Source organism: Clupea harengus, unplaced genomic scaffold (assembly GCF_900700415.2).
Source record: "Clupea harengus unplaced genomic scaffold, Ch_v2.0.2, whole genome shotgun sequence".
Lineage (NCBI taxonomy): Eukaryota > Metazoa > Chordata > Actinopteri > Clupeiformes > Clupeidae > Clupea > Clupea harengus.
Genome location: NW_024879579.1, coordinates 1 through 25,555, shown reverse-complemented (window position 1 = coordinate 25,555; position 25,555 = coordinate 1). Strand labels below are relative to the sequence as shown.

Below are 25,555 nucleotides of genomic sequence, written 5' to 3'. Positions count from 1 at the left end.
ATTGTCTTTATTGTAGAAACTCGTGCCCAATTAAATCTTCTCTAGTTTGAAGAAGGACAATACAAGTGATGACCATTTTAATAATTCACACTTTTTCCTTCTTGCAGGCTGTACTCCGGTGGTTAAAGAAGGTTGATAGCCTGCAATAGCTCACCAGTGGTAGTGACACCTTCTCTATTTCAGAGAGCCCCATTTGTTTTCCACTCAGCCGTCACTGACAGTTTGACAGTAGAGTGTTACGCAGTAGCTCAGACTTCACAGCAGTGTGTTCTGATGAGGAGTTAAAAAGGTGAACGAGAGTTTTCATTGGCTGCCCTCTACCAGCTGAAATAAGTACTGCAGCGTTGATTGGCCAAGAGGGGGCAAGAGGGACTAGTGATGTCAGCACAGTTCGGTCTTGGTTTGGATAGGTACATGGAGCCCACCCATTTCACATTTTCTGAATATTTATTTTACTTTATTTTAATGTTATTTCACACAAATGTAATATGCTGAGTAATTGTCTACACTGTGCTTAAACATTAATTCTACTCAAGCATTTTTTATTGTTTATATTGTGGCAGTCAAGTTTTTGCACAGGTCCTCTACTGGTTGGTATCACAGTGGTCGCCTGGCACAGTAATAGACAACTGAGTCTTCAGTCTGCAGGTTCTGCCCTCTCAGAGTCACTGTGCTGCTGGAGGGATCTTTAGAGATGCTGAACTTGCTCTTCAGGGAATCTGCCTTGTAAATATCTCCATTCTCCCATATGTGTGTTATCCACTCCAGTGTTTTCCCTGCAGGCTGTCGAACCCATGCCGTCGCATAGCTACAGCATTCAGTAAGAGAGTATCCAGACACCTTACAGGGGATGGTGAGAGGGTCCCCAGGCTTAATTACTATGGAGCTGGGCTGAGTGAGCTCAACATCCGACTGAACATCTAAACAAAGAAATAAACAAAAAACAATCAAGTTATTAGTTGCATGCATTCATTACATAAAGATAATGTAATGTAATGGTAGACTGATGGCTGTATTGTTTTTGCTAGTCTAGCCTCCAGAGAGACTCACAGGATGCAGCTGTCAGCAACAGTAAGACACTGGTGGGAACCATAATGTGTGCTGGTGTCAAGCTGTTACAGCTCAACTGAGGCAGATGAAGAGGACGCTGCTCCTTTATGTGGACTGTTTCATCAGGGCTTTATACACAGGGAATGGGATCAGACAAGATCATCCAATGGCAGAGGGGAAAAATAACCAGAATCTGAGTTGCAAATTCAAACTGTGATGATTATGACTATGCAGAACTCAAACGATGATGTCACTCACAAGGGGCCTCAGGGCTTCATAATGTCTCAACATGTTGATGAAGGCACTGGGGGTCTGATTTTTAGCTGTAACTGTACAGTAGAGTATATAGCTGTAATGTAGATATTTTATTTTTATCAGTCCACCACTCCACAACTTAACGGCACCGCTAAAACACTCAGACAAAGGAATGCAAGTGGCATGAAAGGGATAAAAGACGCTAATATTGTGCTCAGTACGCAATGTCACATGTGATGTTTGATGTCTGGATGTGGCATGTTTCAATGCAATAGTTATGATGTGAGTTTGTGAGTTTCTTCAATGAAAGGCTGAAGTGTATCGTCACAGTAGACAAAAGATTGGTGGGTAAATAATTAATGAATAAATAAACACTAAGGTGAACAAATAATACTTTGCGTTATGCGAGAACATTTATCTTTTTTTTTTTTACAAGGAAAGGTTGTGTATTTTGGTCCTATCTGAACTGCAGTAAAAAAAAATCACTGATCCATAAACATGGCATGTGTTCTTGTGCTGCACTTAAGCTTTAACTCTCACTGTGGCTATCAAGCACAGTAGTATACAGCAGAGTCTTCGGTTTTCAGGCGGTTCATCTGTAGGTAACTCTGCTTCTTGCTGTTGTCTCTGGAAATGATTAATCTTCCCTAAATGGACTGAGCTTAGTATGTAGAACTACTTGAGGTGGGGTGAATTCGAGCCAGCCACTCCAGCCCTTTTCCTGGACCTTGTCTGATCCAATGTTTTATGGTATAGAGAATCTTTTCATGCTGGGTCTCAAACTCTGGCCAGTGGCCTCACAGACTCATAGGCTCTGAAGTCATTGCAGTACACCTGCAACCTAACATTTGGCCATGCAGTACAGCATCGTCTCGTACTTCACATAGGCAGTGGGAAAACCACATGTTGTTTTTGTTCAGCAGTGTAGTTGTTTCTGTCACTGTGATTCACGAGCACAGTAGTACACAGCTGTGTCTTCAGGTCTCAGATTGCTCATGTGTAAAAAGACTTGACTCTTCCTGCTGTCTCCGGTCGTTGTGAACCGCCCCTGGACAGCTTGTGAGTAATATATAGTCCCATCAGAGGAAATATAAGACAACCAGTCCAGCCCTTTTCCAGCTGCTTGTCTGATCCAAGCTACTTCAGGATCACTGCTAAAGCCAGAGTACGTGCAGGTCAGTTTGTGGGAGTCTCCAGGTTTAAGAACCACTGACTCAGACTCACTCAGAGTCTGACACAGTCCATCTGTAAGTAAAACATATCAAATTAGAAACAAATAAGATGATAACCACAGTAGTCTTAACACAGACACTTAATTCATACAGCGCTGCATTGGATATTTATCTATAGCACATACTGTCTGGGCAGACCAAAAACACAACAGTGCACCAAATGATCCTCAGCTCCATTCTACTGATGTCGTCTCCAAAACAGCCGTTGCATACAATTTCATTTGATGGTGAGAGTATATAAGATGGTGAAGTTGGGATGACTTTGCATAGACTGCCCACGTCACGCTGGCATGGAATAAGTGAGGGAGTGCTCCTCCCCTCTTTCCATTCCTCGCCAGAACTTAATTATTCCACTCTTACACTGCCACCTATTGACATAATAGGGTATTACAGGAAAAGATGTGTCGACAAGATTACTTGTAGAAACTTCAAGTTTATTCTTATATCTATCAGATCATAATAATTGTAGTAATGAGAATATGTTTGGGATCTCTTTGGGCTTTCAACACTTACTTATCAACTTTGGTAAGGCAACTGGCATAACCAGAATGTATTTGCATTTATTTAATTTTTGAATCATTCCTCTCTCTGGTGCCATTTAATAAACTGACAATGCATGTTTTAAAATCATACTAGTATAAATGTAAGAAAAGTAAAAACAAGAAAAATCCAAAAGCAGTTGAGATGATATATTACCATATCATATTATCTCAGTGTCTTCAGGCAATACTTTTAAACTCATTGGCTGTCACGCTAGTATGAAAATGACACTGCATTGTGAATGAGAGTTTGTGAATGCAGGGCCAGCCTAGCCAGTGTCAGTTAGGTTCAGCCAGTTTTTACCATAATGTCTTTGTCTTAAGATATTAATAAACAGAATTTATTGGCATTTATTTAACTAAAGATATAACTAAAGTTTTCACCATGATGTATTTGTCATCAGATAAAACTCAACTGTTCACAATGATGCCTGCAGGCCTTGTGGCAGGTGACAGGCTTCTTCCTGTGCATCACCGTGGTCATTTGTGCCATTGGGATTCTAGACTATGACCACATTTGGATGTTTTCAGCTTTCAGGCTTTTCATCTATAAGTGCATCTTGGAGGGGCCATTGCTAATGGAGGACTGGTCTGTAGTAGCTGTTCATGTAAAACCCAGACACAGAGCAGGACAGAGTGACTGACTCTCCAGGTCTCTTCACCACTGGACCAGAGGAGGTCAGAGACTGGCCATAAACAACTGAAAAAACAAACCATGACTGAATAAACTAATATCAAATACATCTGCCAGCATGAAGCAGAAAATCTTTTGGACATGCTTACCATTCAAGCAGGTTGCTATCAAGATTACTCGCATCATGTTCATGTCTCTGTTGTGTTGTGAAGTCAGTATCTGTCAGTAGAGTCGATGGACCAATGTTATATCACCACACAGAGAAACGTGTGTTTTGCTCCCTCTGCTTTGCATACTTGGCTTCAGAGTTGCTCATTATTGCTTGTAAAATACAATTCTGTCCACCAACATTTACCTGACATTAATGAAATACACAAAATACAGGTAAATACAGACATAGCATAGGCCAAACAGATAGGTTCCATATGCACACACAAAACAGGTATTTATTACAATGATTTAGTTATTGAGGACATTTTCCCTTGTGTATTGAAGTATCATTGCTTTGGAATAGTGAATATCTTCTGATAATATGATATAGCACTCAACCTTAAGGTTACCATACTAGTCTTAAAGGCTAAATGTTTACATGGGAAATATATTGGGATCTTTGGTTGTGGGAAAGAGGGGCTGTGAAATTCAAGTTGAGGGTTCAGGAGTTATGGAAAAGTGAGGTAGAGAATATTTGAACATTTGAACGTTATATGCTGTGTGAAAACGAATGAGCATTTTAATTTTCACAAATTGCAAAACTGATGGAAACCATTAAAAACACCAAACACACAAAGCACTCTGTCCATTTTGAACAGAATGGAAGGGGAAGGCTGGTGGGAAGAGTAAAGAAGAAAGACAGAAAGATGCTGATATTTAACAGCAAGAGGGGAACAGTGACCACCCAATGACTAATACATACTAATATCCATATACACCTGGAACATTGTCACTGATAGCCATTCAAAATACCCATAGTCTATAACTGACCTACCAACTGTATCTATACTCTATTGCCTATAGTCTATTTATCATTTATATCCAGTTATTAGATCTACTGAGTGTTTCCCTGTCTTGAGACATGAATGAATGTACTGATAGCAGGTGCCTGAAGCAGAAGCTCTGTTGTCTCTGTGTCATGAAGGGTTTTTGTGCAGCTGGTTGTATTGGTTTAACCACTGTGACTGTCTAGCACAGTAATAGACTGCAGTGTCCTCAGACTTCAGCTGGGTCATATGCAGGTAGAGATTAGAGCTGTCCTTGGATGCAGTGAATCTGCCTTGGACTGTCTGGGCTGTGTTCTTGTAACTGTCAGAATAGTAGTAAATAATCCATTCCAGTCCTTTCCCTGGAGCTTGGCGGACCCAGTGCATGTAACTGCTCCCCACGTCAAGTCCACTGCAGGCACAAGTCAGTTTGAGAGTTCCTCCTGGAGTCACCATCACTGGCTGCTGAGACTGTGTGAGCACAATCTGACCTTTGACCACTGAAAAATAAGAGTAAAGATAACAAGTTATACATAAATTCATCTACAGTCACATTTCAGCTGGACTGCACTCAATTCTAATAGTGGTATCATTCACTCACAGGTTGCAGATCTCAACAGTATCAGCAGCAGGACTACAGGCAGCATGGCTGGTACTGGAGTGGAACAGGGAGGATCTAAATCAAACCTGCTCTTCTCTACCTCTGTGTGGAAATAGCTGACTGTCTGACTGCTGCAGTTTAAATAGGCAAACATTCAGTAGCATCTTTGCATGTATGCACACAGCTGGTCATGTCACAGGTATAAAAGCAAGGACCCGTTCAGCTGTAAGTGTATTAATGCAAATATTCCTCAAAATGACCTACATTACGTTTAAGGTGGAAACAAATAAACGTTTAAAATAACATTTCTCTTTGGGATCCGTACACTCAACATATCATATATAGTATTTAGTGTGTTCATACACAATGGTCTTCTGTACTTTAATTATTCTGCCCTCCTGTTTCAAGATCAATCTAAGATGGCCAGTGGCAGACCCTAAACTATTGCTTGAGAATAATTGAGAACATTTTCAGCCATACCCTTTTGAAGAAAATATTTGTATTTTTTCTGTGCGTGTTGGTGAGTTAGTCAGCCTTTCTATCAGTGTGCTTTCTTAATGCAACGCCATGGTTGACTGGTACAGTAGTTTTTTTTTTATCTGAACATCAGTAATGCACAGCTGTGAATCCAGCCTGTAGATTCTGGCCCTGGAGACTTATTGTGTTACTGGAGGTGTCTCTGGAGAAGCTGAACTTATGTGTCCCCATCATAGTCTATGCCTGATATCCACTCCAGTGCTTTTCCTGCTGGCTGCCGTATCCAGTGTGTAGGAGAACAGCAGCTTGTCATTGAATACCCAGCCACTTTACAGGAGAGACTCAAAGTCTGACCAGGCTGTCATCATGGAACTCGGTTGAGTAAGAACAACTGCACTACACACACCCGTAAAAGACACGTGTAGAAATATAAACATTCAGAACGCAGACACTGAATTCAGAATGTCCTCCTTTGACACTTTGACGATTCACAGGAGGCTGCCAACAGCAGCAGCAGCAGAGATGCAGGGGTCAGGGGTCAGGGGTCACGGGTTTGTGTTGAGCTGAACTGGTGGGGGCTGAGTTGCTCTTCTGTGCTGTACTAGTCTGTACAATAGTTGAGATGCAAAGCCATGGGTTAAATGGGGAGGACGGTGTTTGCAGTTTGCATGCGACAAGCAACGAGGAGAGTAATAAATGAGGAATATAGTAACTGATTACCCACAGCCTAGAACTGACATTTTCTCAGTCACAAACACAGAGCATTTCTGGTATGTTACTGTTAGAGAGGTTTAGATTTGTTGGCCGTATTTAACCTGATTTTTGTTTGTTTGTTTGCTGGACATTTGGCTAATATTACTCTGAGGAAATTGTCTCTCTCAGAAACATTATATTTGAGAATTAGCAAAGGGTTCTAGTAAATGTCATGCTCTACGTTCCCTTCACCTGCCCTCCTTTTTACCTCACTGGTTGGATCTCTGTGAGAGAGAACACTGCCCCCTGCTGCTTCTGTTCCACACTGACAACCTCAGCTAAGATAAAGTAGCTAACTGTAGATGGTCATGATCAGAGTGCAATTTCATTTAAGACACATAGGAGCTCAATGTACTTTAAGGAACATGTAACCTGGGGCTAAAGGTAGAAATAGTCCTGCCAAAGATAAAATGCTTCCCACATCCAGATATTAGAGCCCTAACACACTGGTCCAGGAGCCCAAGCCCTTCTGCACACGGATAGACTGTCCAGTATAGGTCGCCCCTACAGCCTTAATGGTGCCCGACATGTGTGAGGGGTTTCAGTATCTCATGACACTCTACATGTTTTATGAGACGATTCAATAACTAAAGTATTCTGATTACATGGTGAAATGACACAACATGATAGCTAACTGATGCTATCATAATAATAATAAATTCATAATAGATTTCACATATTTTTTTTATCATGTATATTTTCCAGGAATGTCATGCCCTCCAGATGTGTAAGCGATGTGAACTCCTGTTTTAATGATCATTTTGTGGTCTAATGAGCAACAAGGTCTTTGTTCAGTCTTGGAGCCTCAGCCTCTTCTGTCACTGTGACTCCCTCGCACAGTAATACACAGCCGTCTCCTCAGTCTTCAGGCAGATACACCTGGCTCTTGTCATCATCTTTAGAGATTGTGAACCGTCCCTGAATAGCCTGAGAGTGGTAGATGTGAGAAGAGCTGTACATGCTCAAGATCCATTCCAGCCCATTCCCAGGAGCCTGTCTGATCGAAGCCATATAGTAGTTACTAAATGTGAACCCAGAGGCTGTGCAGGTCAGTCTGCGAGATCCTCCAGGATTAATGACCACAGGCTCAGATTCAGTCAGTGTCTGACCATGTCCACCTGAAAAAAGAAAAGATGAAAAGAAATAACATGAAAAAGAACAATTATATTGATATGTTTCTATGCATTCTTGAATATTGACTCTCCACCAGTAAAGCAGCCAGCAGGGTTGATACAATCATGAAGTTCATGTCTGTAAGCAGTGAGTGAGTGTGTGTGTCCTTATCCCTGAAGATACAGACAGACGGGGGAGTGTGGGTTTTGCATGAACTCCTCCTGATAGGGAAGACTAATCTGAATGCTAGACATTTTTAATGAAAATCTTTTCCTCAAATTGTAGCCAATTGATGGTAATTGTTTTCTGAAGCACAAACAGACCAAAAAGATTTTGTATTGGCATGAGGCTTGTTGTATCACTGTGGTGATCTAGCACAGTAATACACAGCTGTGTCTTCAGGCTGCATATTCTGGCCTCGTAGAGTCACTGTCTTACTGGAGGTGTCTCTGGAGACACTGAACTTGTTTTTCAGTGAGTCTTTATCTGCTGTGCTACCACCAGTCCATATTATATTGATCCACTCCAATGGTTTTCCTGCTGGCTGTCGAACCCATGCTGTGTGATAGCTAGTCAGAGAATAAGAGACTTTGCAGTCGATGGTCAACTGTTGTCCTGGCTGGATTACCACTGAAGCTGGCTGTGTAAGTTCATCAGCCTGAATACCTGCTGGACAAAAAAGAAACCAAAAAAAGTATCAGCAGACTCATATTATTCTGTCTATTCCATAAGGAGAATCACATTATGTCATGTGTATTTGTGTTCCTCATCCTTACAGATATGACAGTGGCATACATACCATATAGAGCCCCCAAAAGCAGCAGACATGAAGGAAACATGGTGTCCTACTGACGTGAACGGTGACTATCTGGTCCTCTCTGCTGTTTAGAGCTCAGGAGCAGCTGAAGGATCACAGTCACTCAGATGTGTTTGTTTTATAAGGCAGGAGGGAGGACAGGGTTTGCATACAAGAGGAACTGGATGCAGAGCAGGAGCTGTGTGTGAATCTGTCTGTGTTGTGAGTGTGTGTGTTATTCACATGAGCATACTGCCCTCTAGATGTTTGCTCTTTTGAAATGTGAAGGGATCGTGATCATTTAATTACTTGACATTTTTCATGATATGCATTCGTTTATATGGCCTATCCGTTACCTGTGTGCAAGGCATTATTATTTTCTCTATATATTATCTTTGACTCTATTCTTCTGACCCATTTAGCTGTAGCTGTCTATTTATTAGCCAGAACTCTACATATACATTATTGTTATAGGTCCCTAATGCCCCATCATATAATTAATATAATTTACGTGAGCTTATTTGACGGCAAGTCTGTGTTAGGCTGGGTGTTCATACTAGATCATGGGCTTTTTCATGGGTGCAGACCAGGGTAACTATAGTTAACTAAAACTAATACCCCAACTATAACTAACAGTACAAAAATAATGTAGTTAACTGAAATAAAAATAAAAATATCAATAAGATGGCCAGTGGCAGACCCTAAACTATTCCTTGAGAAAAATTGAGAACATTTTCAGCCATACCCTTTTGAAGAAAATATTTTTATTTTTTCAGTGCGTGTTGGTGAGTAAGTCAGCCTTTCTATCAGTGTTCTTTCTTAATGCAACACCATGGTTGACTGGTACAGTAGTTTTATTATTTGAGCATCAGTAATGCACAGCTGTGAATCCAGCCTGTAGATTCTGGCCCTGGAGACTTATTGTGTTACTGGAGGTGTCTCTGGAGAAGCTGAACTTGTGTGTCCACATCATAGTCTATGCCTGATATCCACTCCAGTGCTTTTCCTGCTGACTGCCGTATCCAATGTGTAGGAGAACAGCAGCTTGTCGAGTGAATACCCAGCCACTTTACAGGAGAGACTCAAAGTCTGACCAGGCTGTCATCATGGAACTCGGTTGAGTAAGAACAACAGCACTGCACACACCCGTAAAAGACACGTGTAGAAATATAAGCATTCAGAATGCAGACACTGAATTCAGAATTTCCTCCTTTGACACTGAAGCCATTGTAAAGATCAGTGGAAAGGTAATCAGCAAATGCATGCATTATTTCTTTGTATTACACGGCTCCTCAGATGGTCACAAAATGTTCCATTGACTTTATTGGGCCTCCCCGACGTTTGGATGTCTTGGATAATGTATAGCCTGCAGGTCAGTATCGGAAGATAAATCCCGATGGCACTTGTTGAAAGGGATTTTCACCAAATGGTGACAAAATCATTAAAAACAGGTAACTCTAGAATTCCTCTTCTTTTCATGCCACATTGAAAACCGCAGACCTTTGTCTTTGTTTTGAAATTATATCTATTGAAGTCACTTATGGCTATGGTGGGATAAATGCTCAATGCCTTAAAACATTTTAAATGGAAAAAAAAGATATGTTTTGGGAAAAGGAGCTGAAGATGCTATAAAGGGAAATATAAGCAATATATGCGATGCATACAAATAATCATAATTGACATTTTGATTATATGAAATGGGAATAATTTGCTTTCAATATATATGATTATAAAACTGTACACATGTGCGGTAGTTTGACTTTATTCATGGAGAGGTTATGCTGTGGTCGTTTCATCTGATTTGGTAAATCCATTTGGACATAATGTGCACTCTTCTACACAGGCCTTGCTTTTCTTCAGTTGTGTTTTTCACGCTAAATAGACATATGTTTGACTCATTTGATTGGTTTTACACATAGACACATAGTTCTTCGTAAACCAGAATTTCGTCAATTCCCACTGAGTTTCACAATATTTCTAATTCGACAGATCGTTTTGTAATGCCAAATAATGTTTTATAATGTGGTAATGTGGTTTTATAATAATGGTATAGAGAAACTTTTCATGCTGGGTCTAAACCTGGCCAGTGCCTCACAGACTCATAGGCTCTGAAGTCATTGCAGTACACCTGCAACCTAACATTTGGCAATGAAGTACAGCATCGTCTCGTACTTCACATAGGCAGTGGGAAAACCACATGTTGTTTTTGTTCAGCAGTGTAGTTGTTTCTGTCACTGTGATTCACGAGCACAGTAGTACACAGCTGTGTCTTCAGGTCTCAGATTGCTCATGTGTAAAAAGACTTGACTCTTGCTGTTGTCTCTGGTCGTTGTGAACCGTCCCTGGACAGCTTGTGAGTAATATATAGTCCCACTGCAGAGGAAATATAAGACAACCAGTCCAGCCCTTTTCCAGCTGCTTGTCTGATCCAAGCTACATCAGGAGCACTGCTAAAGCCAGAGTACGTGCAGGTCAGTTTGTGGGAGTCTCCAGGTTTAAGAACCACGGACTCAGACTCACGCATAGTCTGGCCTCTACCACCTGTAAGTAAAACATATCAAATTAGAAACAAAAATGATAACACAGTAGTCTTAACACAGACACTGAATTCATACAGCGCTGCATTGGATATTTATCTATAGCACATACTGTCTGGGTAGACCAAAAACACAACAGTGCACCAAATGATCCTCAGCTCCATTCTACTGATGTAGTCTCCAAAACAGCCGTTGCATACAATTTCATTTGATGGTGAGAGTATATAAGATGGTGAAGTTGGGATGACTTTGCATAGACTGCCCACGTCACGCTGGCATGGAATAAGTGACGGAGTGCTCCTCCTCTCTTTCCATTCTTCACCAGAACTTAATTATTCCACTCTTACACTGCCACCTATTGACATAATAGGGTATTACAGGAAAAGATGTGTCGACAAGATTTACTTGTAGAAACTTCAAGTTATTCTTATATCTATCAAATCATAATAATTGCAACTTTTATGTTTACTACAAATCTATGTGCCCCATTAGAGCCACCTTATTTAGTACTGAGAATATGTTTGGGATCTCTTTGGGCTTTCAAAACTTAATTATCGACTTTGGCAAGGCAACTGGCATAAGCAGAATTTATTGGCATTTATTTAATTTTTGAATCATTCCTCTCTCTGGTGCCATTTAATAAACTGGCAATGCATGTGTTAAAATCATACTAGTATAAATGTAAGAAAAGTAAAAACAAGAAAAATCCAAAAGCAGGGGGGAGATGATATATTACTATATCATATTATCTCAGTGTCTTCAGGCAATACTTTTAAACTCATTGGCTGTCACGCTAGTATGAAAATGACACTGCATTGTGAATGAGAGTTTGTGAATGCGGGGCCAGCCTAGCCAGTGTCAGTAAGGTTCAGCCAGTTTTCACCATGATGTCTTTGTCGTAAGATTTTATTACAAATTACAGAATTTATTGGCATTTATTTAACTAAAGATATAACTAAAGTTTTCACCATGATTTCTTTGTCGTCAGATACAACTAAACTGTTCACAATGATGCCTGCAGGCCTTGTGGCAGGTGACAGGCTTCTTCCTGTGCATCACCGTGGTCATTTGTGCCATTGGGATTCTAGACTATGACCACATGTGGCTGTTTTCAGCTTCCAGGCTTTTCATCTATAAGGGCATCTAGGAGGGGCCATTGCTAATGGAGGACTGGTCTGTAGTAGCTGTTCATGTAAAACCCAGACACAGAGCAGGACAGAGTGACTGACTCTCCAGGTCTCTTCACCACTGGACCAGAGGAGGTCAGAGACTGGCCATAAACAACTGAAAAAAACTAATATCAAATCTCGCCAGCAAAGCAGAAAATCTTTTGGACATGCTTACCACTCGAGCAGGTTGCTATCAAGATTACTCGCATCATGTTCATGTCTCTTTGTGTTGTGAAGTCAGTATCTGTCAGTAGAGTCATGGACCAATGTTATATCACCACAGAGAGAAACGTGTGTTTGCTCCCTCTGCTTTGCATACTTGGCAGAGAGCTCATTGTTGCTTGTAAAATACAATTCTCCACCAACATTTACCTGACATTAATGAAATACACAAAATACAGATAAATACAGACATAGCTTAGGCCAAACAAATCATTCCATATGCGCACACAAAACAGGCTATTACATTATTCAGTTATTGAAGCATTTCCCTTGTATTGAATGTCATTGCTTTGGAATAGTGAATAGCTTCTATGATATAGCTCTCATCCTTCAGGTTACCATACAACCTAAAGGCTAAATGTTTACATGGGAAATATATTGGGATCTTTGGTTGTGGGAAAGAGGGGCTGTGAAATTCAAGTTGAGGGTTCAGGAGTTATGGAAAAGTGAGGTAGAGAATATTTGAACATTTGAACGTTATATGCTGTGTGAAAACGAATGAGCATTTTAATTTTCACAAATTGCAAAACTGATGGAAACCATTAAAACACCAAACACGCAAAGCACTCTGTCCATTTTGAACAGAATGGAAGGGGAAGGCTGGTGGGAAGAGTAAAGAAGAAAGACAGAAAGATGCTGATATTTAACAGCAAGAGGGGAACAGTGACCACCCAATGAGTAATATTAATATACACCTGGAACATTGTCACTGATAGCCATTCAAAATACCCATAGTCTATAATTGACCTACCAACTGTATCTATACTCTATTGCCTATAGTCTATTTATCATTTATATCCAGTTATTAGATCCACTGAGTGTTTCCCTGTTTTGTGTCTCTTGAGACATGAATGAATGTACTGTTATAGCAGGTGCCTGAAGCAGAAGCTCTGTTGTCTCTGTGTCATGAAGGGTTTTTGTGTGGCTGGTTGTATTGGTTTAACCACTGTGACTATCTAGCACAGTAATAGACTGCAGTGTCCTCAGACTTCAACTGGGTCATATGCAGGTAGATTAGAGCTGTCCTTGGATGCAGTGAATCTGCCTTGGACTGTCTGGGCTGTGCTCTTGGTACTGTCAGAATAGTAGTACATGAGCCATTCCAGTCCTTTTCCTGGAGCTTGGCGGACCCAGCTCATGTAAGTGCTCCCCAGACTTAATCCACTGCAGGCACAAGTCAGTTTGAGAGTTCCTCCTGGAGTCACCATCACTGGCTGCTGAGACTGTGTGAGCACAATCTGACCTCTGACCACTGAAAAATAGGAGTAAAGATAACAAGTTATGAATGAATTACTCTACAGTCACATTTTAGCTGGACTGAACACTAAATTCTAATAGTGGTGTCATTCACTCACAGGTTGCAGATCTGAACAGTATCAGCAGCAGGACTACAGGCAGCATGGCTGGTACTGGAGTGGAACAGGGAGGATCTAAATCAAACCTGCTCTTCTCTACCTCTGTGTGGAAATAGCTGACTGTCTGACTGCTGCAGTTTAAATAGGCAAACATTCAGTAGCATCTTTGCATCTATGCACACAGCTGGTCATGTCACAGGTATAAAAGCAAGGACCCGTTCAGCTGTAAGAGTATTCATGCAAATACTCCTTAATATGACCTACATTATGTTTAAGGTGGAAACAAATAAACGTTTAAAATAACATTTCTCTTTGGCATCCGTACACTCAACATATCATATTTAGTATTTAGTGTGTTCATACACAATGGTCTTCTGTACTTTAATTATTCTGCCCTCCTGTTTCAAGATCAATCTAAGATGGCCAGTGGCAGACCCTAAACTATTGCTTGAGAATAATTGAGAACATTTTCAGCCATACCCTTTTGAAGAAAAGATTTGTATTTATTTCAGTGTGTGTTGGTGAGTAAGTCAGCCTTTCTATCAGTGTGCTTTCTTAATGCAACGCCATGGTTGACTGGTGCAGTCGTTTTATTTATCTGAACATCAGTAATGCACAGCTGTGAATCCAGCCTCTAGATTCTGGCCCTGGAGACTTATTGTGTTACTGGAGGTGTCTCTGGAGAAGCTGAACTTATGTGTACCCATCATAGTCTATGCCTGATATCCACTCCAGTGCTTTTCCTGCTGACTGCCGTATCCAGTGTGTAGGAGAACAGCAGCTTGTCATTGAATACCCAGCCACTTTACAGAAGAGACTCAAAGTCTGACCAGGCTGTCATCATGGAACTCGGTTGAGTAAGAACAACAGCACTGCACACACCCGTAAAAGACACGTGTAGAAATATAAACATTCAGAACGCAGACACTGAATTCAGAATTTCCTCCTTTGACACTTTGACGATTCACAGGAGGCTGCCAACAGCAGCAGCAGCAGAGATGCAGGGGTCAGGGGTCAGGGTTTGTGTTGGAGCTGAACTGGTGGGGGCTGAGTTTCTCTTCTGTGCTGTACTAGTCTGTACAATAGTTGAGATGCAAAGCCATGGTTTAAATGGGGCGTTTGCAGTTTGCATAAGACAAGCAACGAGGAGAGACCTAGAAACAAAAGAAATAAGGAATATACTAACTGATTACCCACAGCCAAGAACTGAAATTCTCTCAGTCACAAACACAGAGCATTTTTGGTATGTTACTGTTGGAGAGGTTTAGATTTGTTGGCCGTATTTAAGCTGATCTTTGTTTTTTTGTTTGGTGGACATTTGGCCTGTTCCCTTCACCTGCCCTCCTTTTTAACTCACTGGTTGGATCTCTGATGTGAGAGAGAACACTGCCCAGGGGCGGAGATCCCATTTCATTGTAGGGGGGACAATACATGGGCACATTTCAGAGTGTAATTCCGGGGGGGGGGGGACATGAAAAAATTGCTTTCACGAGAGCTAGCATAAACTGCTAAATACCGAATTCTCTTATCACATTTACAAACAGAAATTCGAAGTAATTTAAGAATTATCTAAACAGCATTGAATGTACTAACACAAAATATCTATTCACAGACAAATAATGTCCAAAGTTCAAGAGAACTTGATGCTCAAAATAAGTTATAAAACAGCTCAACAGGGAATCGAACTAGCAACCTTTTGATTATAATACAACCTCTCTACCTCCTGCGCCACTGTCACTCCATGTTACAATACCAGCATAGTTCATGCACCTCAGAAAAAGATGACATTCATTTAACTTCAGATAATTTAACAAAACTGGAGAGGCACTGAGATGTAGACCTACGTTTATTAACTAGCATGAACCTGCCCCTGACAGGACAGTGTCCTAGACTGTCTAGCTAGCTATCTTAACTGTGTTAATTACTGGCATGCGTGTGTTATCGGCAAACGTTCACGTTGTCATGCCAATCCATTAATAAACGTATGTATACTTGTGCATATCGATTGGAACTTCGTAAATGGAGCCCAAACCACTTTGAGGAATAGGGGGAACATGATTTTTCAACACTTAAAAAACACATTGTTTTACATCTATAATTAGCACCGCTTGTGTCGTCGTATTTTTATTTAAAAAAAAAAATCTAAAAAAAAAAATAAAAAAAATGTCAATGATTGTTGGGGGGGGGGGGGGCAACTTTATGGTAGGGGGGACACGTCCCCCCCGTCCCCCCGGGATCTCCGCCTATGACACTGCCCCCTGCTGTTTTTGTTCTACACTGACAACCTCCGCTAAGATAAAGTAGCTAACTGTAGATGGTCATGATCAGTGCAATTTCATTTAAGACACATAGGAGCTCTATGTACTTTAAGGGACATGTAACCTGGGCTAAAGGTAGAAATAGTTCTGCCAAAGATAAAATGCTTCCCACATCCAGATATTAGAGCCCTAACACACTGGTCCAGGATCCCAAGCCCTTCTGCACACGGATAGACTGTCCAGTATAGGTCGCTCCTACAGCCTTAATGGTGCCCGACATGTGTGAGGGGTTTCAGTATCTCATGACACTCTACATGTTTTATGAGACGATTCAATAACTAAAGTATTCTGATAACATGGTGAAATGACATAACATGATAGCTAAGTGATGCTATCATAATAATAATAAATTCATAATAAATTTCATACATATTTTTTTTTTATCATGTTTATCCCTCCAGATGTGTAAGCGATGTGAACTCCTGTTTTAATTATCATTATGTGGTGTAATGAGCAACAAGGTCTTTGTCAAGCCTCTTCTGTCACTGTGACTCCCTCGCACAGTAGTACACAGCAGTGTCCTCAGTCTTCAGGCTGTTCATCTGCAGATACACCTGGCTCTTGCCATCATCTCTAGAGATTGTGAACCGTCCCTGAATAGCCTGAGAGTGATAGATGTTAGAAGAGTTGTACATGCTCAAGATCCATTCCAGCCCATTCCCAGGAGTCTGTCTGATCCAAGCCATCCAGTAGCTACTAAATGTGAACCCAGAGGCTGTGCAGGTCAGTCTGTGAGATCCTCCAGGATTAATGACCACAGGCTCAGATTCAGTCAGTGTCTGACCATGTCCACCTGAAAAAAAAAAAAAAAAATGTATGCATTCTTGAACATTGACTCTCCACATGTAAAGCAGCCAGCAGGGTTGATACAATCATGAAGTTCATGTCTGTAAGCACTGAGTGAGTGTGTGTGTCCTTATCCCTGAAGATACAGATAGATAGGGGAATGTGGGTTTTGCATGAACTCCTCCTGATAGGGAAGACTTAACTGAATGCTAGACATTTTTAATGAAAATCTTTTCCTCAAATTGTAGCCAATTGATGGTAATTGTTTTCTGAAGCACAAATAGACCAAAAAGATTTTGTATTGGCATGAGGCTTGCTGTATCACTGTGGTGATCTAGCACAGTAATACACAGCTGTGTCTTCAGGCTGCATATTCTGGCCTCGTAGAGTCACTGTCTTACTGGAGGTGTCTCTGGAGACACTGAACTTGTTTTTGAGTGAGTCTTTATTTGCTGTGCCACCACTAGTCCAGATTATATTGATCCACTCCAAGGGTTTTCCTGCTGTCTGTCGAACCCATGCTGTGTGATAGCTAGTCAGAGAATAAGAGACTTTGCAGTCGACGGTCAACTGTTGTCCTGGCTGGATTACCACTGAAGCTGGCTGTGTAAGTTCATCAGCCTGAATACCTGCTGGGCAAAAAAGAAACCAAAAAAAGTATCAGCAGACTCATATTATTCTGTGTATTCCATAAGGAGAATCACATTATGCCATGTGTATTTGTGTTCCTCATCCTTACAGATATGACAGTGACATACATACCATATAGAGCCCCCAAAAGCAGCAGACATGAAGGAAAACATGGTGTACTAACAGACGTGAACGGGTCGGTGACTATCTTGTCTCTCTGCTGTTAAGCTCAGGAGCTGCTGAAGGATTCACAGTCACTCAGATGTGTTTGTTTTTATAAGGCAGGAGGGAGGACGGGGTTTGCATACAAGAGGAACTGGATGCAGAGCAGGAGCTGTGTGTGAATCTGTCTGTGTTGTGAGTGTGTGTGTTATTCACATGAGCATACTGCCCTCTAGATGTTTGCTCTTTTTGAAATGTGAAGGAATCATGATCATTTCATTACTTGACATTTTTCATGATATGCATTTGTTTATATGGCCTATCCGTTACCTGCGTGCAAGGCATTATTATTTTCTCTATATATTATCTTTAACTCTAGTTTTTAATTCTTCTGACCCATGTAGCTGTAGCTGTCTATTTAATACTAAAACTTCAACTAGCAGTAAAAATGTGAAATGCAGAATGTAGAGGGTAAAAATGAGTCCTACACATTTACTAGAGCAGCTGTTGGAGCGGCCTTGTACTTAACATTGCTGAGAATGAAGAACTAACTCATAATGAGTGTGAGAAGAGTTTAATTTTGTGTCCCCATATTTTATTAAATATTCATGGCCTACCTGTACATGCGCAGTGGCTCTGTGGTAAGAGGACGCGTTTCTCAAAAGCGCTGTTGTCTAACCACCTTGGTTGAGCAGGTCACTCAAGATTAATATTCATTTTAATATATATGATAACTGAAATGTAAAGTTGGTTGGTGTTCAGATAGGTAGGGTGAGGGTCAATCTTGTCAAACTAACGCAATTAAAACGTTGACAACAATAAATATCCAGCAATGGCGCTGCTAACAACCGGTCTCAAGTAGTCGTTCCAACCACCCAACTTTGTGACCATCTTTTGCAATTGATCATTGGAACTATGCTTTTGAGATGCACACAATCGCTGAACGGCGGTTGTAATGTCCAAGGTTGCAATGGTGGTTAGACAACGACAGGTCAGAGAGGTCAAGGGTCAGAGACTCACCATGCTGCAGCCTTACCTGATTTGCATTTGTGAATTCTTAAACTGCACCCATACGATGAAACAGTTAGAGAACAGCATACAGAAGCTTCATCATTGTAAATGGTGCTGAGAGCTTGTTTGTTCTGTTAAATGGTCAGAATTTGACCTGATGGCTGGAGAGAAAGTTCTATAGTTGAATGACATCTAACAGACATTGTAGATCCCCTTTCACCTTGAGAAAAAATATTTTATTTAGGTATATTAACCCTCCTATTATGTTTGGGGTCAATTTGACCCCATTCAATGTTTAACGTCTCTAAATAAATGTTTGACATCATTTTTTTTGCTTCATATTTAATGACTTTTCCTAATTAATGGGGACAACTGGGTAAACACAAAAATGAACATGATGATATGTTTTCAATGTCCTGTACACATACTTTACGCATAGGTGTTGTTTGGGGTCAATTTACATTTACATTTACATTTAGTTATTTAGCAGACGCTTTTGTCCAAAGCGACGTACAATTTGACCCCAGGCTGTTTTAATTGTATAAAATATATAAGAAATATCAACTTTTTTCATCACATTGTTACTTTTCTTGATAAAATAAATAGTTTTTTATTCCAAATGTTATAGATAATAACAATATGTACTTAGAAATAATATGAAGCCATAAAAACACCGGAAGGATATCTCTTTCCAATTTTAGGTCAATCAGTGAGATTTTATAGGGATCTGCATATTTCTCCATAGTCGCGTAACATGTATTCTGGATGTGCAGTATAAGGGGGACGGGTGGGGGTATTGTTTTTTTTTTAAGGGCTATTTAGGTAGTCAACAAACAAACCTAAAGTACCTGACACATAAACGTGGGTAAAAAGAAAAGAATTATAATAATTTTTTGGAGGTTTAAATTGCTGGGGTCAAATTGACCCCAAGCATAATAGATGTGGGTAAAATTTGAACATAATAGGAGGGTATTAACATCTCAGTTCCCTATGTAGTGACAGATTTCAGAGATGTTTTTGTACAGCTCTGCAGGGCCTTGTGTGACTGTGTATCTCGAGCGCAGTAATAAACAGCTGTGTCCTCAGCTTTCAGGCTTTTCACTTGTAGGTGCAGTGTGTTGGTGTCTTTGGTGATGGAGAACTGGCCCTGGAGAGACTGGGCAAATATTGTGCCAGTGCCCGTATCAATGCGGCCAATCCACTCCAGTCCCTGTCCTGGTTTCTGACGGATCCAGGACATGTAGTAGCTGCTCACGGAAAACCCAGACACAGTGCAGGACAGAGTGACTGCCTCTCCAGGTCTCTTCACCACTGGACCAGAGGAGGTCAGAGACTGGCCATAAACATCTTAAAGACAAAAAAATCGTTAAAATGAAATTACCACCAGTCTTCTGAACCCTTCAGATCAGTTGTGTTTGAGGAGGGAGAGGGTGATAATACTCACATGAAAAGAAGGTCAGAACAATGCCACCACCTAAAAGCATCATTGCTTCAGTAAATGTGTCCACAATGACAAGACTGAAGATATTGAGGTTATGACTCGACTATATGAATTCAGAGTCTAAAAGCTATTTATAAGCCATAACCCGTGCAGTAGGGAGTGGCCTTGTTCACTGATGCAAACAGATATTTACATCTTTAAGATTTCATAAGGGAAAATAATGTCTTCATGTCACAACAGGACTGTGAAAGGTGTAAATGTACCCACTCCTAAAACCTCTTATCATACAGATTTCAGTGTTCTCACAACTCTCCTTTTCTTAGCATGATGTGCTACTAAAAACCCCAGTACATAAACATCTTAGTAGCAGTTAAATGTTCCAGTTCCACATACTCTGCTATTCTTGTTGCTAGATAGTTGATGTTTATGTAGCTTAGGCATTTAGTGGGTGCTGTATCCAAAATTACTTATTACAGTATTGTACATCTATACATTTTGTAGCAGGATGTGTGCTTCTTGGGTATCAAACCCATGACATTGCTGTACCAGTTGAACCACAGGAACACTGCACCATCAGATAAGATGTTAAATAGGTTTTACACAATCTCTACCTACACAGAAAGATCACTAAGATGGGTATTTCATGCATATTGATGGATGTATTTTGAGGACTTCAGGATTAAGATGTTAATGCACGGTGTTTATGTGAGCAGCTATACAATTATGTTCATGTTATAAATACGTTAATTGTGCCAGCAGACTCTCACGATTGTTGTGTAATGGTTTGGTGTTGTAACTAAAAAAAAAATACAAAAAGGCAACACCTTATTGCTTTATATATACCATGTGCATTTTAATCATTTATTTTAAATAAAACAAAAATAAAATCTCTGTTATTTCTTGTACTGCAAGGCAGCCTCTTTTGTGACTGCAAGCAAGGACAGTCACAGTTCAGTGCCCCTGTTTTCACTGTGAGTTTTTGTTCATCTCTCCAGACTCTTTCATCACTGTGGCTCTCGGGCACAGTAATACACAGCCGTGTCCTCAGTCTTCAGACTGTTCATCTGCAGATACAGCTGGTCCACATTGTCGTCTCTGGAGATGGTGAATCTTCCCTGTGCAGAGCTTGAATAATATGTAGTGCCACCACCATTTGTGATAGTTGACAACCATTCCAGCCCTTTCCCAGGAGCCTGCCTGATCCAAGCCATCCAGGAGCCATCAAAGTTCAGCCCAGAAGCAGTGCAGGTCAGTTTATGAGATTGACCAGGTTTTACAACAGCTGGTTCAGACTCAGACAATATCTGACTCTGCAATCCTGGAAAATGTAGAAAAAAACACTAAGATCAATAAAATAGATATTTTCAAATTATATTCTCGTCTCGTTTATTTGGACAGAGAACCATTTATATTTATAGACATATTACATATCAGTCACACCTTGGGAGTACTCACCAGTCAGCATCTGCAGTAGCAGGATTCCTGTTATGATGTTCATGTTCAGCTATTGATGATATGTTACTTCCCTTTTGATCTGGTTAGTTTGAGAGATGTATATATGTAAAGGAGATTGTTGGTTTTGCATGGCATGATGGCGGAAAAGGAAAGGTGTGTATCGATGACATGCCAGAATTAGAACTGTGTAGAGGGCTGGAATCCACCTATGTCACCCTCCCCACCATTGTCCATTCTGAACACACACACACACACACACACACACACACACACACACACACACACACACACACACACACACACACACAGGATGCATCTGCCAACTGGTCTGTGTTAACCTCAAACTGAGGGAAATGGGATCTCCTTATGGGGTCCTCATGCAAAGAAAGAAAGCGATTTGTACCTCACATAACACTTAACATCACCATATAAAGAATACAAACTGAATTAGTTTGCCGTCACATTTTGGGGCATATTTTGATGATGTTAAAGAAGTCTATAGTGTGCAGCTTCTCTCATGATGTGTGTTCATGCTTGCATTGCAAGAAAACAACAACGGTATCTTCGCACAGGCAGAATGTTTGAGCTTGGGTCAGTTTTGATGCTCTCAGTGATAACGGTTCCCTGTGTGAGTGCTTTCATCAGAAACAACATTGCTCAGAGGTCTACATGGTAACAGACTTAATGTCTGCCGACAGTACATCTTCACATGAATTAGCACATTCATCCCATGGATGAACAGGGAGATGAAATGCTTCATGGTTTTATTCATCATACTTTATTTCCTCACCTCAGAGAGAAAGCACAGAGTGGTAAGAGAGAGCAGATACCTACTATGGCCATGAGGGAGAGGACCATAGAACACCAGACAGTACTAAAATTCATTGCAAATGAGATGATCTATATTCAACTTCAAAATCACAAATGCACCGTTCAAAAGAAGACAGCAAAATATGTGTTAGCAAAGGCCTGGACTGAGGGAGGACTTTGCATAACCCCTCCTCTTAATCAACACAGTTGTAGGAGCCAAACATGTATTTAATATTAAGTGACATTTCGTTTCTTATCTATCAGTTTTGATTGTTGAGTTTGTGTGTTTGAGAGCGTTCACCCCCTCTAGAGGCGGATTGGGAGACTGAATGGAAGCCTAATTGGGAGGCTGTAAGAGACAGTGATACGGTACCTGGGCGTGGTTGAAGGGGCACGTGTTTTTAACTGTGTGGGTGCCAGGAACAGGCTGTTTTTCAGTTTTGTACCACAAACCCTTGTTTAAAACAATAAATGGCTTCAGAGCCAACTTAGGACCTCAACCTTATGCGTCAATGGTATTCAACAGCCTGTTTTGACTGATCAACAAGTTAAAAAGAATTGAATGGCTTATACAGTTTTAATACCGTGAGCCAAATACTTTCTATTTCAGTTGATTACCTTTGAGCTATCTGTTGTCCTGTCCTATCTGAGAACCCTGCCTTTCTTATCACTATGGTGCCTCCTGGAGTTAGCAGGACAGCACAGAAATACAATATGCCTTGTGTTTTATCCATATTTACCTCTGTTGGTAATTGCCATCCACTGGAGGATAGTTCATAGGCCTTGGCTTCTATTTAACAAATTAACCATCCTTGACACTGAGGGCCTCATTTACTAACATTGCGACCGCAGCTTAATCTGCGCCTTTGCCAAACCGCAAATAACGCACGGTATTTTGCATCCTATTTATCAAACAAGAACCCTCGTCGCGTCATCTGCGCCTAACACCGCCCATTAGTGTTATTTAGCGCTCTGCGAAAATAGGGAAGAAAGAGCCTGTGTGTTCCACCGTGGATGATGAGCTAAAATTAGAATTAGAGCTTTTGGTTCACGAGGTTACAGCAAACTAACCCAGGTAAATATAGAAACTCATAAATATTTCTCCGTTTAGCCCTTCCGTCCACATTAAAAGTTGTGATCACTTTGAATTCAAGACTGTCTTTTATTGGTGAGCTGATTTGGGGAAATTAAACTTTTCAGCGAACATTGAGTGTCTGGGTTGCTATGGTTACCCTTCAGGGTGCCTGTGCAGCTTCATATTAACGAGTTTATGTTCACAAGAAAGTTCCTATTCACACATATTAACATGAGTTAATCACACACAGGCAACTGCAAACTGTTAAGATGGGTCTCTAAGCTAGAGATAGCTAGGATAGTTAATATCCAGGTTAACTGCTCCATAGCATCCGTTAAATAGTCTGGTAGGAATACACGACACCCCTTACTTTAAAACGGCGTATTCCAACACTGAAAACCATGCTTTTCAAAAACGCTGCCCTAGGCAGATACATTTGAAAACTGTAGTTGTAGGTTGCCATGGCACTGGGGGTAGCTTGCGCTTGAGAGGCTATAACATCAAAATAAACATGGAAGGTGAAATTAATATGCTGCTCTGTCTCTACAATTTACTTACCGGTAGTTTAGTTAGTGTACTTCGAGTACAAGTACTTTTCCTGAATAGATACGCGTTACTCCTACGCAGAAGGTGTGCACTGTACTCGGTGTGCTTGAACTATGAAATACCGTTTAAACCATACAATGAACGGCGATTCTGGGTAAGACGTGGCCGAACTTTTCCCGAACAGCTAGCTGGTGGGACAGTTTGTAATTCTATTTGTTTGTATGCCTATATTAAATGATATATCAAATATAAACATTTTTCAAATTTCTTGCAGGCACATATTTTTTATTTAGCAGCTGATATGTCATGCTAAAACACCTCTTGTTTTGTTACTAATACATAATTAGGCGCACTTTACGCATCTCCTCCCATCTCTTTCCAACGAACACCCACTTTCCCACACCCACTTCCTAGCACTTCCTTTGGAAATAGGGTTTTATGTCTTTACCCGCTATTTTACGCCTGAAATGGGCGCAATCCTGTTAGTAAATGAGGCCCTGAGTGTTCACATTCAGACACTCTTACATGGGTTTTTTACCGGATAGTTTTCATGTTTTAATACCTAATGATGTAATCGCTTTGCATGTCTATAAATGTCTTATTAAATAAACGAAATGAAAAGGGCATGTTCCCGTCTTTGCAAGTTTGTAGTGGATAGATGCCCTCAGTAGTTAAGCACTTGAAGTAAAATACACGTATTATTTAGTTTTTACACATCTACTCTAATCTACTCTAATTCATTCACGTGTGTAAACCTCTTAGATCAATCTCAATGCAAATTTCAATGTATATATATATACTGTATTTATAGTGCATGACTGGCAATGAGTTAGAGTAAAGAGAGGGCAATGAGTCAGATGGATAAAACAAAGCAGAGAAGTTTGATATGGGGGGGGGGGGGGGCACTGCACTGTTTTAAACTTCATCACCATGTAGACATTTGTGTTTGTTTTTGCTGGATATTTTCTAAAGTACTCCAGAATTTAGGCACATGGTTCTTGTGCAGCTGCTTCACCAGCTTCAGTCACTGTGCCTGTCGTGCACAGTAGTAAACAGCAGTGTCCTCTGCTTTCAGACTCTTGGCCTCTAAGTACTGCATGCTGGTGGGGACGTCTTCAGTCAGGGTGAACTGGCCCTTCAGAGACTCTGCATAATTAACTGATCCAGAGTTCATTCTTCCGATCCACTCCAAAGCCTCTCCTGGTTTCTGTCTGATCCAGTGCATGTAGTAATCTGTCATGTCAAATCCAGATATTTTACAGGAGATCTTAACTGTCCCTCCTGGTGTCTTCACCTGAGCAGGAGACTGATCTAGTCTGATCTCATCACAGATAACACCTGGAAAATAATATGTACAACAGTGGGTTCTTTGTATGCAATGCCAGAGGTGAATGTTACAATATTATACATGGTACTGTTTTGTGTAGTGTTACATCCACATTACCTTGTCCAAATAGAAGTATGAAAATGAAATGGTAAAATGTTTTTCTGTTCATTCTTCTATCTAAATGTATACTGTAGCTGTTCCTGCAAGACAATCAAAGGGAATGGGGAATGAGAATAGAGCAAGGGCAGTTATAAAGGAGTGAAGTGAAGCATGACTTTGCATAG

General features: G+C 40.6%; 8 gene segments (V, D, J or C); all 8 read right to left on the bottom strand.

Moving 5' to 3' along the window:
• Positions 1-411: 411 nt before the first annotated feature.
• On the bottom strand, positions 412-1,795 carry LOC122129006. The segment is given in 2 exon segments: positions 412-920; positions 1,051-1,795. Coding segments are annotated over 2 exon segments (366 nt in total).
• A 3,042-nt stretch (positions 1,796-4,837) lies between these two features.
• Positions 4,838-5,444, bottom strand: LOC122129023. The segment is given in 2 exon segments: positions 4,838-5,187; positions 5,289-5,444. Coding segments are annotated over 2 exon segments (504 nt in total).
• Positions 5,445-7,376: 1,932 nt separating this feature from the next.
• On the bottom strand, positions 7,377-7,767 carry LOC122129022. The segment is given in 2 exon segments: positions 7,377-7,636; positions 7,719-7,767. Coding segments are annotated over 2 exon segments (309 nt in total).
• A 207-nt stretch (positions 7,768-7,974) lies between these two features.
• On the bottom strand, positions 7,975-8,556 carry LOC122129007. The segment is given in 2 exon segments: positions 7,975-8,297; positions 8,431-8,556. Coding segments are annotated over 2 exon segments (348 nt in total).
• Positions 8,557-13,308: 4,752 nt separating this feature from the next.
• Positions 13,309-13,861, bottom strand: LOC122129005. The segment is given in 2 exon segments: positions 13,309-13,607; positions 13,711-13,861. Coding segments are annotated over 2 exon segments (315 nt in total).
• A 5,744-nt stretch (positions 13,862-19,605) lies between these two features.
• LOC116220602 lies at positions 19,606-20,152 on the bottom strand. The segment is given in 2 exon segments: positions 19,606-19,964; positions 20,062-20,152. Coding segments are annotated over 2 exon segments (402 nt in total).
• Positions 20,153-21,047: 895 nt separating this feature from the next.
• Positions 21,048-21,616, bottom strand: LOC122129033. The segment is given in 2 exon segments: positions 21,048-21,376; positions 21,514-21,616. Coding segments are annotated over 2 exon segments (357 nt in total).
• Positions 21,617-24,953: 3,337 nt separating this feature from the next.
• Positions 24,954-25,547, bottom strand: LOC122129032. The segment is given in 2 exon segments: positions 24,954-25,282; positions 25,389-25,547. Coding segments are annotated over 2 exon segments (366 nt in total).
• Positions 25,548-25,555: the final 8 nt, after the last annotated feature.